The sequence below is a fragment of the Podarcis pityusensis genome (genome assembly GCF_964106645.2).
Source record: "Podarcis pityusensis genome assembly, chromosome: 17".
Classification (NCBI taxonomy): Eukaryota; Metazoa; Chordata; class Lepidosauria; order Squamata; family Lacertidae; genus Podarcis; species Podarcis pityusensis.
The window spans coordinates 19,006,396-19,019,581 of NC_138042.1; the positions used below are offsets into that span (position 1 = coordinate 19,006,396).

The following is a 13,186-nucleotide window of genomic DNA, read 5'->3' on the forward strand; positions in this document are numbered from 1 at the left end:
AGTTTTGTGATCAGCATAGAGTATACAAGTTGGAAGAAATTTCCCTGCTTTGTTTGGATTTCAAACACCAAACAGCTTCTCAATATTTATAATTGCTTTGTAAATGTAAATATGTTAATTTAAACAGTGGGAATGAAGGCATATATATTTGTCTGTACAGGGGGGAAAGACAGGTTGGCAGCAAACCTATAGAAATGAATGAACCTAAATTACAGAGGATTTCGGTGACTTGCTTTTGCATCCGTGCAAGCGTTACCTCTTGCTTGTTGGAAAGATCTCCTCTCTTCCTCCCATCCCCTGCACTGTTCCAGGTGTTCTCCTGACTCCCGTAGACCATTGTGGTGGTATGGGGGAGACAGGCAAGGGAGGGGGGCATTCAGGGCCGGATTTAGGTTTGATGAGGCCCTAATCTATTGAAGGTAATGGGGCCCTTTATATATCCAGCTGTCCTTTGTCATCAACAATTTGTCACTGCTTTTTGTGTTGAATATATGCTATATGGCAATTTATGGACCTAACAGGTCTCTAAAGCCATTTGCCCATGTTGCCATGCCACCAGTCCATGCAGAATGTAGGCACCCTATATATAGAAATGAGCAAACCAGTAATATTTTAGGGAGCCGGCTAGCAGGCGGGGTCCATGACTTACAACATAGGAGCCTACACAACACAAAACACTGCTGCTCTATGTAGGTTTTATTTTATTTGTTTTTATCTTATATTTTGGAAATGTACATCCACAGGTTTTTTTCCTTTAAATTTTTTGCCCCCCCCCCCAAGAGAGTGGGGCCCTAAGCTGCAGCTTGTTTAGCTTATACGTAAATCTGACACTGGGGGCATTGCACTAGTGGAAATCCTTATGTGGGCTTCTGCTAGCAGAACCAGTTGGTCATGTTCATTAATTTCAGAGGATCTTCTCTGAGCAAAACGTAGCACAATACCACCCATTGCATTTCCCGTACAATGTAGGACGAACCCTTTTAAAAGAAAGGGCTCCGACAAGACAGTGTCATTTCCATTTGCTTTGGCAGCTGGAGCACCAAATGCACCTGACCTGGTTCTCTTTTAACTGTCTGCTTGGTTTTTGCTCTCTGAAGTGCAAATTTGGGCTCGGAGTTGTTTAGACTCTCTTTATCTTTTCTGTATAATCCGTTCACCTGGTTACAAAAAATGCTAGCAAACGAAGATGATGTGCACTGGATGCTCCTTGTAATATTTACGCCACTGCTCTGCAATTCTCAAACAATCTGAACTTGCCGGGTGCGGAGAAGGAAGAACTTTTGTGACTACATTTTATTACATTTGCTACTATTACAGCGCAGTCCAGTGCAATATCTACTTAGGCGTATGTCCCACAGGGTTCAAAGGGGGGTTATTTCCAAGCTAAGCATGCTGATAGGACTGTGGCTTCAGTATTTCACCAGAGATTGGTTATTTCTAGGGTTTTGCTGCAGATAGATGACCATCGCTGAGGGATGCATGATTGGCATGAACCAATCGTGATACAGGATAGTGAGGGAGTCCAAACTTCTCTGTGGAAGATTTAACTTTTCACTATTTCTGGACCGATTCTGACAAGCACTGAAAATGCCAGTAATGTGGATGGAAACTTGGGATGCATACAGTCGTATGATTATCGTCTTCCAAAGCAACTACTCTATTCTGAACTTAAAAATGGAAAGCGTAATGCTGGTGGTCAACAGAAGAGGTTTAAAGACTCTCTCAAGGCAAATCTTTAAATATGTAGTATACACCAACAATTGGGAAACAAGTGCTCCAATTGGAGAACAGCCTTTTCCAAAGGTGTCATGGGCTTTGAAGACACTCGAACTCAGGACACAAGGGAGAAATGTGCTACGAGGAAGGCACGATTGGCGAACCCTCACCGTGATCAACTCCTGCCCGGAAACCTATGTCCCCACTGTGGAAGGACGTGTGGATCCAGAATTGGCCTCCACAGTCACTTATGGACTCATTGTTAAAACTGTGGTTATGGAATACAATCTTACTCGGCTACGAGTGATCGCCAAAGAAAGAAGAAGTCGAGCTTGGAAGTAAAACAGAACCCGTTCTGGAAGTCCGTTCGACTTCCAAAACATTCGAAAACCAAATCGTGGCTTCTGATTGGCTGCAGGAAGCTCCTGAAGCCCCGGAAGCCCCGTTGGACGTTCGGCTTCCAAAAATAGTTCCCAAACCGGAACAGTCACTTCCAGGTTTGCAACGTTTGGGAGCCAAAACATTCAGGAACTAAGCTGTTTGACTTTCAAGGTACGGCTGTAATTTCAGGTACTTAAGGTGGGTAACACACACAGGATTTTTTAAAAAAATAATAAAGGTACGTACGCTCTTCACAGAGACGCCCCATCCATCCATCTGGGCAAGAACACACATTTGGTCTCTCACAGACGCCGCCATTCTGACACGGGAACCGGCAAATAGCTGGAAAGGGGAGCGGCATCAGGTTAGAGAACGTGGGACAGTGAAAGCAGAGGATGACTACAGAACAGACACATTCCAAACATTCTTGGCAGTAGGTGGTTTCTAGGCAAAGTAGGTTTCCTTACTTGCAAGGATTATCGGGTACAGTGGTACCTAATTTGTTCTGGAGGTCTGTTCTTAACCTGAAACTGTTCTTAACCTGAGGTACCATTTTAGCTAATGGGGCCTCCTGCTGCTGCCTCCGCACCACTGGAGCATGATTTCTGTTCTCATCCTGAAGCAAAGTTCTTAACTTGAGGTACTATTTCTGGGTTAGCAGAGTCTGTAACCTGAAGCGTCTGTAACCCGAGGTACCACTGTACAGCATACTGGATGAGCACCTTAATTAGTAGCCTTCAGCCACTGAATTAATTTTGTCAGGTTACCCTGTCAGCCTAAGCCCCCACCTGCAACACGGGAATAATATTTTATTTATTTCCTACAGTTAGACCTCGTATTTCCTGCAAGGAGCTCAAAGTGGCACAGTTTGTTTTCCTTTCCCCATTTTATCAACCTGACAACCCTGTAAGGTAGGCTTGCCAGAGAGAAGGTGACTGTCCCAGGTCAGCCAGTGAGTTCCGTGGCTGAGTGGTTGATTTATACTTTGGTCTCCTATGTGGGATGTCATCCATTGGAACTATCAAATGCAACATTCCTTATTTCCCTAGAGTGGGCACAGGCAGGGGGACATCCAGTCAGTGTAACTTCCTGTTCCACTGGTCTGGAGCATTCTCCCCCTGCATGTGATCTGGGAGATGGGCTGACTCCATAAAAGAGCCAAGTCACACAGCCATTTTCTCAGTCTTGTCTTCTCTCGCTTGCTTGCTGCTCTTTTGCTGCCATTTTGATCTCTTAATGTAATTTTGCTGTCTGCTGGCTCTCAGCTAGCAGCACATGAGCTCAATCTCCATGTGAGATGAACTCACAGATTGTTATGTACCGTATTTTTCGTTCTATAAGACGCACCAGACCACAAGAGGCACCTAGTTTTTGGAGGAGGAAAACAAGAAAAAAAATATTCTGAATCTCAGAAGCCAGAACAGCAAGAGGGATCGCTATGCAGCGAAAGCAGCAATCCCTCTTGCTGTTCTGGCTTCTGGGATAGCTGCGCAGCCTGCATTCGCTCCATAAGACGCACACACATTTCCCCTTACTTTTTAGGAGGGAAAAAGTGAGTCTTATAGAGCAAAAAATACGGTAACTACTAAGCAAAGCCTGCCTTTCAGGGATCAAATCTTGAACTGATATGTGAGTAAACTTCTTGTTACTCTTGTGTCTTTATTCTTTTAAGAGGGATAAAAGGGGACACCGGGAATAATCCATCTGGGCAAGCCAGATTGGATTGCTTAACTAAAGAGATTCAGACGAATCTGCAAACTAGCTTCCTGCGATACTGAGGGGAATCTGCAATGCTACACCATCCACTAGTGCGAGTGAAGGTAGGATAATACTTATTCAATATATCCTTTCCTACTGTCCTTAACATTCCCACATCCTAGGCCTTAGTCCAACACTCTACCCAGCTGTCACCAACAGGTGCATTCCAGGTGTTGCTGAACTACAACTCTTGTCATCCCTGGACTTAAGCCATGCTGGAAGCCTAACAGCATCAGGAAAGCACCACATTGACTTCTTCACTGGAGGTAATATTGGCTTATTTTTACAGAGTTTCTGTAAATTCAATTCAGGATTATTGAAATAATGTAGAAGAAATACTTGGCGCAGTTAGGAAAAAGTAGCTCTTGCATTTGCTGAAGCATGCTATAAATATTTATACAGAAGAACATGCATATGCACTGCTGCCCTCTAGTGGATTCAATGTTTGACCTACTTCAATCTTTTTCAGTAGGTTAATAAAATAATAAAATAAAATATTCTAGACCTGGGACCCACACAGCCAGGTGAACCTCTGTCATCTGGATCCAGTTTCAATTTACAGGTCCACATCCACCCATTTACTGGCTTCAGGAACTTCCTCCCTTGATATTGGTGGAACAGAGCTGGGCGTCAACAGCCTATTGACGGCACTTCGCTCCAAATCACAGTGGCTGCTCCTGCAGTGACTTCGTACGCAAATACGAAACAGCATGGGCAACAAGAATGATCCCTGAAGGAGCGTCTCCACCCCCATCGTTCTGCCCGGACGCTGAGGTCCAGCGCCGAGGGCCTTCTGGCGGTTCCTTCATTGCGAGAAGCAAAGCTACAGGGAACCAGGCAGAGGGCCTTCTCGGTAGTGGCGCCCGCCCTGTGGAACGCCCTCCCATCAGATGTCAAAGCGATAAATAACTACCTGACATTTAGAAGACATCTTAAGGCAGCCCTGTTTAGGGAAGCTTTTAATCTGTGATATTTTACTGTATTTTTTGTTTCTATGGAAGCCGCCCAGAGTGGCTGGGGAAACCCAGCCAGATGGGCGGGGTACAAATAATAAATTATTATTATTATTATTATTATTATTATTATTATTATTATTATCCCTGCAGAACCCCAAAGAACAGCTCCCATGGGGTGAAGAAGCCACTCAATGCTGCTTTCTGAAACTGCTCTCGGAGATTGAGAGCGGAACCGCTACAAAGCAATGCACCCAGCTCCTAAATTCTGAAAGCAGTCCAGGAGAATCAACAGGGGCACACTCCTCTGAGTTCTCTCCCAACCAAGACCAACGGACTAGGGTGACCAAGGCAGTTTGGGTCCCAAACCAGAAGCTGGACTTGCAATGGGACTAGATGACCGATTCTTTCCAAGCACACCTGAAGCTGTCATGCCACGACCTTCCCAAACACCTTACCAAAGAAGGAGATATTAGCAACTGGTAATTGACAGATATTTCTGGGTCCAGAGATCTCCTCTTGAGGGGATGAACCACTGCCTCTTTTAAAGCTTATGGCACCATCACCCCTTTCGCGTCAAGGCATGAAATCACCCCCTAGACCCACGCAGTCAACTGACTCTTCAGCTTGCTTTTATTAGCCAAGAAAGACAAGAGTGGGGAATACATGTAGGGGCTGGACCCCATCCATCATCTCCTCCCTGTCATCAGATTGCAGCAATTAAAACTGATCTGACAACGTATTGGGCCACATGGTGGTCTGAGTAAAGGTAAAGGGACCCCTGACCATTAGTTCCAGTCATGGCCGACTCTGGGGTTGCGGCGCTCATCTCGCTTTATTGGCCGAGGGAGCCGGCATACAGCTTCCGGGTCATGTGGCCAGCATGACTAAGCCACTTCTGGCGAACCAGAACAGCACATGGAAATGCCATTTACCTTCCCTCCAGAGCGGTACCTATTTATCTACTTGCACTTGAAGTGCTTTCGAACTGCTTAGGTGGGCAGGAGCAGGGACCGAGCAACGGGAGCTCACCCCGTTGCGGGGATTCGAACCGCCAACCTTTTGATCGGCAAGTCCCTCTTATCAAACCCATGTGAAGCACAGCGTCTAACGTGGAATGAATTTGAGCACTGTGTCACACTCACAATACCCAGAAAACCTGTCGCAGGGGGTTACATCATTTTGTCTCTTCATGTTACTTAAATACTAATACAGATCTACTAAGTATGTAGAATACTATGATTTTTGTTGTGAGTAATATATTCTGCACTTTCTTGAGTGGGGTCTACAACTGGGAGTGAGCTGCTGAGTACTGTATTGGTTTTTCCCTTGAGGTTACTCCGAGTCACACTGAGTCTTACTGTCATGAATCCACTGGACAACTCCAGAGTTGCCAGAATATGACATGTAATCTGTTCAGAAACGGTCCCAGCTTAAAGTACTCACACTGCATTTTTATTTGTAAGACTCGTATTAATTAATATGTCATTAATTGGGTTAGAATGTATTGATTTTGCAGACCTGGCGCATTTCTTAATACTATTTATTGGTGCTAAAGCCCTACAGGGTTCACGTGAGTCATTGATGCTGACTGCTTTCATGTTGCTTCTGATGTAGGCCCTTCAAAGGCTTAGGGGCTGGAGGTCTTTTTGCAATGCAAATAGTCTGCATTATTTATAATACACTTCTTCCTTTCTCTCTTTTTAAAAAATCTCTCTGGGACATGAATCAGGAGAACACAGGACCCTTTCTGCCTTTGGTCCTTTTTTTCTATTACTCATTTTTTGGGTAGAAAGGCGAGGATGAATAATGCACGATATTTAATAGATTAAAGAGTTGCATACAATAAAGCCGGTTGTTATTTCTTTTTGTAGATGCTCAATGTTTGCTGGGGACGGATAATCCCACATCCTCTCAAATTGCTGCATGCAGCTGGATTAGGGCAACGTGCAGGTCAGCATAAGACTGTCATATGTAGACACAAAATTTACACCAGTGCCATCCTTGCTTGTCCTTGCTGTAAAAAAGGTAAAGGTAAAGGACCCCTGGATGGTTAAGTCCAGTCAAAGACGACTATGGGGTGCGGCACTCATCTCGCTTTTGGGCCGAGAGAGCCAGCATTTGTCCACAGACAGCTTTCTGGGACATGTGGCCAGCAGGACTAAACTGCTTCTGGCCCAATGGAACACCGTGACAGAAACCAGAGCGCACAGAAATGCTGTTTACTTTCCCGCCACAGTGATACCTATTTATCTACTTGCACTGGCATGCTTTCGAACTGCTAGGTTGGCAGGAGCTGGGACAGAGCAACAGGAACTCACCCTATTGCAGGGATTTGAACCACCGAGCTTCTGATCAGCAAGCCCAAGAGGCTCAGTGGTTTAGACCACAGCGCCACCCACATCCAAGAATACCCACGCACTCACTAGCCAAGCCGGTGGTTGGCATGGGATGGTTGGGGTTGGGGTGGGAGGGAAGGAAACAGAATTCTGGAAGTTCACCCCACGCCCCCAATGTTTGAGAAACACTGAGCCGAAATGTAACGGTGATTTCCAGAACTGTCCTGACAAAACTGGGATAGTTTTATGGGAAATGTGAAACAGATACATCTTCATTCCACCTCCCTTGCAACGTCCAGTGGAAGACAAGTGGTAACATCACAGCATCAGGCTGTGTGTTATTTGCCAACACCCTGCCAGCCAATTCTGCAAGGCAGGGCAGAGCAAACCTTAAGAACGATGATGTCGGATAGCGTGCTGCTTTGTATTTAACCTAGATATCTGTTGGGGGTTGGGTGGTGGCAACTCCACACCTCCCAGTTTGAGTAGCCCCGCAGCTAAACTGAGGGAGGAGTTTATTCTATTATTGCTACCTTTATCATTATTACCTCAAGGTGGCATTTATGGTCCTCCACCTCCCCATTTTAATTATTATGTTCATTATTGTTCATTATGTTTTTTCACAGAGTGACCCAAAGCAACTTACATCAAAAGCAACTGAGGACAACCAAGTAAGAACCTAAAAGCAGCAGTAATGGCAATAGGAAAAGAAAAGATTAAAAAAAGATGTGTGTGTTGTTGTTTTTTAAAAACCTTTAAATTTAAAAACCTGTTTCCTGAAAGATGTTGTCTCTAAATTCAGCACAGCAAAACCATGACTATATTAGAAGCAGCATCTCCACCCTCATAGTTCAACCCAGACACTGAGGTCCAGCTCCGAGGGTCTTCTGGCGGTTCCCTCACTGTGAGAATTGAGGTTACAGGGAACCAGGCAGAGGGCCTTCTTGGTGGTGGCGCCCGCCCTGTGGAACACCCTCCCATCAGATGTCAAGGAAATAAACAACTATCTGACTTTTAGAAGATGTCTGAAGGTAGCCCTGTTAGGGAAGTTTTTAATGTTTGGTGTTTTTAATAATCTGTTGGGAACCTCCCAGAGTGGCTGGGGAAACCCAGGCAGATGGGTGGGGTATAAATAATAAAATGTTTATTATTATATTATATAGACAGTGCTTCTTTAACGGTAAACACTGGGGAAAGCTCTGGGAAATTCTTTTTAGAGGGCACCTATCATACAATTGCTAGGGAATGTGGCAGGATGAGCCTCTGGCACAGCTGTTATGGCAAAGGCCTATTTACCTCTACAGGCTGGTGGTGTTGTCCAGGTTGCGTTCTCTAAACAAACGCTTCGTAGGGAGCCTTCCAGCATGTACCCGCTGTAGCACGAGTATGTCACCACATCTCCGTACTGATAAAACGTTCCCCGAACCAAAGCATTTGCTACGTGAGCCGGTGGTCCACAAGATATCTCTAAAGAGACACAACAACGAAACTGAGATTTAAATGGTAAAGCACATCACGATTTGACTCTGAAAAGACTATTCAGGGAGCTGGGTGGGAATTAGTCTGAATATCACATTTGACTTCAGAATTTATGGATATGCAAGGATGCCTGACTTCCAGGTACATGGTTGTTTGCATACCGAATTGGTTGGCAGGCTGGGGCTCCTTATACCTTCCCATATGGTCCCTCCCAGCTGCTGGCCAAATCTGAAAGGTGGGTGTTGCTGTCCACTTGTCAATCAGCTGGCGTAAGGACACATGGCACTTTGAAGCCCCAACAGCCAAGGAGATCCTTGGGCCTTCAAAGCACCGGGTCCTCCCTCCATTTGCATTCTCTGGGGGCAGGGTCAAGTGGGGGCCCCCAGGCACAGCACAGAGCTGTGAGGGGGTGCATACATGGGAGTGCCTTGTTGTACCCTTTCAAAATCTTGCGCCTGGGGCCATGGCCCCCCTGACCCCCACACTACGCCCCTGCCCCCCCATTACATTTACATAATACCCAAAATGTGAATCTCAGCTTTCACAGGCAGAAGACTAGGCATGATTTCAAGGCATGTCCAACTCTCTCAGATTGACACCGATTGATATGACAATCAGCACTTTTACCTGAATGTGAATTAATGCAGACCGGCCTATAAAATCTCTTTGTCGACTTGGTTTTGTGTTCTAGCTTCACTGGAGAGAGGAGCTTAATGTTGAAAGCTATTCTTAATAAAAACAAAAGTCGCTTTTCATTATTATTATATTACTTACTTTCACATTTAGCTCTAGTCGGAGTCCATGCCTCATCAGAATTACAGGTTATGACAGATGGCCCTCGAAGCTGATAGCCCTCTCGGCATTTGATAAATACCTTTTGCCCGACATAAAAAGTTGTCTCCGATAGGAGGGCATTTTCTGGGATTATGAATGGCACAGGGCACGGATTTGCTGTTAACCGTAGGAAGAGGGGGGAAATGCAGATAGTAAACAAACCTGACATATCCTTACTTAGTTAAATTACGCTACCACTGAAAAATAGGCTTATTTATACAGTATTTAGTCCACAACAAAAGCTGTAACCTGTTCATTTAGGCATTCTGTCCATTATTTTAAGTGTATGTGTAACAGTGTGGTACTTATCCATACATATACATCAACAAGAAATGGATCTCACCCTCTCTACTAATGGTGGCATGGAAGTCACCAAACAGAGATAGCAATGAAAGCAATAAAAGTGAAAAATGTAGGAGTCAAATTTAACATGTCTGGTTACTCTGCCGCCATCCTCACAGTCTGGAAGTCACATTTTCCTCAGATCTATTTAAAAGCACCCTAGTTGTGACTGTAATTTGTTTTAAACTGTTTTCAGTCTTGTATTTTGCATTGTTGTGAACAGCCCCTGGGACATTGCGGTGAAGCGTGGGTAATAAATATCATCCTCATGGATCTCTCACAGTTATCATGTGTGGTTCAGACCACATACCTGGAAGGCTCAAAACACCTTTGGTGCACTATGAAATCCAACCTTTTCTAAGGAGAATGGAATGATGGTTGTGGAAAGGTTATGCCACAATGATCAGGAACATCAGAGCCATAAAATGCAGGGGACTAGATGTAGTTTAGACTACATGATACGGTGCCTAGCCTGAACATCTGTACCTAAATTCAAATATGTAGTCTTTAATGTGGTAAATAGAAGCTAAGGTAAAGGACCCCTGGATTGTTAAGTCCAGTCAAAGGCGACTATGGGATTGGGGCACTCATCTCGCTTCAGGCAGAGGGAGCCGGTGTTTGCCTGCAGACAGCTTTCTGGGTCATGTGGCCAGCAGGACTAAACCACTTCTGGTGCAACGGGACACCGTGACGGAAACCAGAGCGCACAGAAACGCTGTTTACCTTCTCGTCACAGCGGTACCTATTTATCTACTTGCACTGGTGTGCTTTTGAACTGCTAGGTTGGCAGGAGCTGGGACAGAGCAGTGGGAGCTCACTCCGAAGCGGGGATTCAAACCACCGACCTGCTGATCAACAAGCCCAAGAGGCTCAGTGGTTTAGACCACAGTGCCACCCGCATCCTTTTTAATGTGGCTGAATTCTTTAAAGAGAATGTAGAACATAGCTAGTTATTTTTGGTGGGCAAACCTTGATAAACTTCACTGACGGCGAAAAGGCATACTCCAAATCAGAAGTACTTTGTTTTTTAAATCAGACTTCACAGCTTTTGCATGATACAAAGTAAAGCTAGTTTCCATTATTGAGAAATGAACATACGTCTGCACTGAGGTATAGGATGGCTCCACGTTCCTGCTTCTGTGCACTCTGCAATGGGCTCCCCTTCTAAGCTGTACCCTCGGTTGCAATAATACGCAGCCCTGCTGCCAACTGTGTTGTTTTCATAGAGAGCATTCCCATTCTCAATGAATTCCGGATCTTCACATCTGGTTTCTAAACAATGGTAAGTTAATTAGGACAATTGTTTCTTTGCAGCAAATCGTTTTAACAAGAGAAGCATCAGAAGAGCAACGAGTGTCTATTAGGGCTCCCCAACACCCCTCTGAAGATGTGGATTTCTGTGAAGACAATCTGGACCTCTCACTCGTTTGGCATAAGAGGACGGTGTATAAACAGACCGCCAGTGTCCCCAGCCACAAGAAAACTAGCAGGACACTCACAAATGCAAAACACAACCCAAAAATCACCTTTGCAGGACGGAAAGGGTTTACTCCAGGTTCCATTGGCCAAGCAGGTGATGTTTTCGGGTCCAAGCAAGTGATATCCAAAATTGCATACAAAGGATATGTTGCTTCTGTAGTATGTTTTCTCTATGACTACAGGCAATGCATTTTCCACTCTTGGAGGTGGTTCACATCTTATGCCTGCAAGAGAAAAGAAGCTTGTGGTCAGTGAAGAAAGAGCTTAATCGTGAGCCTGGGCTTGAACGATATGGTAAGCAAAACCTTGGCTTGGCTTAGCATGGTGTGGAAGCCCTCTCTGAGAGACCACGTGTTCTTACAGTCCCAGTAAGTCATAGTTCGTTTTTGTTATGTACTGAAGTTCTCACCCTGGGCCAGCAGGGGGATATTGTAGATAGTTCAGGTCCACATATGCAAATAAGGGATCGAAAGTGACATTCAGTGATTGGATAGTTACAGAAAGTTGTTACAGTTACGTTCTAGTGGAGCTCTATATAAGCAGGCTGGCTGAACCCTTCAGTTCAGTTCTGTTCTGGCCTGTGAATAAACAAGAGCTGTTTGAAGAATCGCTGTGTCGTCTGATATGTTTACCCACAATTTAACAGTCTTACTGTGTTGTGCAAACCAGGTCATGGTCTAATGCCTAACAGCAGCAAACGGTTCTGTAGGGAAAGTGGACACAGGGAGGTTTTCCTTCCTCTTTTATAACGCTAGAACTTGGGGAACATTGAATAAAGTTATGAAGATTCAAGACAGAAAGAAGGAAACACGTTTCTACACACAACGTGGAATTTACTTCCATGGGAGGCAGTGATGGCCAATGACTGGTCCAGTGTGGCTCATCTTATGTTCAGGTGATTCTAGGTTTTTTTTAAAAATGATTTTGGTTTCTGATACAGGTTTTTTGGTACACATATGTGTTTTACCTACCAGTGGGTTTTGTTGTTTTTATTGTTGTACATTGCTCTGGGCTCCCTTTTGGAAGAAGAGCAATTAATGGCTTCAATAAACAATAAATATAACACTAGGACAAATAAAACAATAAAATTGTCCAATAAAATTTTATTGGACAATAATAACAATAAGAAGTAAAATATACAAGGTGACCAATGTAATAAACAGTAGGTGTAAATGAAAATAGACAGACAACAAGAATCATATGTATAGAAGGATTTATTTGTTTACAGATATTTTATAGACAAATGTGGAAGAATAACAATATAAAAAACGCATAAGGAAAATGTGAAAAATTTAGAGATGATATAAAAAAGGCAGAAGAAAGAAGGAGGGAAGTCAGCTCCTAGGAGCAAATATAAATGTAAAATGTAATGCAGTACAGTGGTGCCTCGCAAGACGAAAAGAATCCGTTCTGGGAGTCTCTTCGTCTAGCGGTTTTTTCGTCTTGCGAAGCAAGCCCATTGATGGATTAGCGGATTAGCGCTATTAGCGCTATTAGCGGCTTTTAGCGGCTTTTAGCAGCTTATCAGCTTATCGGATAAGCAGATAAGCAGCTTAGCGACTTAGAAAAAGAGGGGGAAAAGGAAAAAAAAAACCCAGGAACTCGCAAGACATTTTCGTCTTGCGAAGCAAGCCCATAGCAGATTCGTTTTGCGAGGCACCTCCAAAACGGAAAACTCTTTCGTCTAGCGAGTTTTCCGTCTTGCGAGGCATTCGTCTTGCGGGGCACCACTGTATGTATATGTACAGTATGTAATTAAAAAAAATAAAGATTAAAAGGACTAATAAAAAAATTCTGGGGGGGGGGGAACTAAGACACCCATTCTTTCCTCTCCCTTGTTACATGACCACCAACATAGCTTTGCCTGTGGCAACTACAGGAAGGAGAAGGCTTTGCATTTCTACT

General features: G+C 44.3%; 1 protein-coding gene across 1 annotated transcript in view; it reads right to left on the reverse strand.

Moving 5' to 3' along the window:
* SVEP1 (sushi, von Willebrand factor type A, EGF and pentraxin domain containing 1) overlaps positions 1-13,186 on the reverse strand; it is a 131,285-nt gene that overhangs the window by 11,970 nt on the left and 106,129 nt on the right. Inside the window, 5 exon segments of the mRNA XM_080987996.1 lie at positions 2,344-2,439; positions 8,444-8,614; positions 9,401-9,577; positions 10,901-11,074; positions 11,329-11,505. Coding sequence (XP_080844122.1) covers positions 2,344-2,439; positions 8,444-8,614; positions 9,401-9,577; positions 10,901-11,074; positions 11,329-11,505 — 795 coding nt within the window.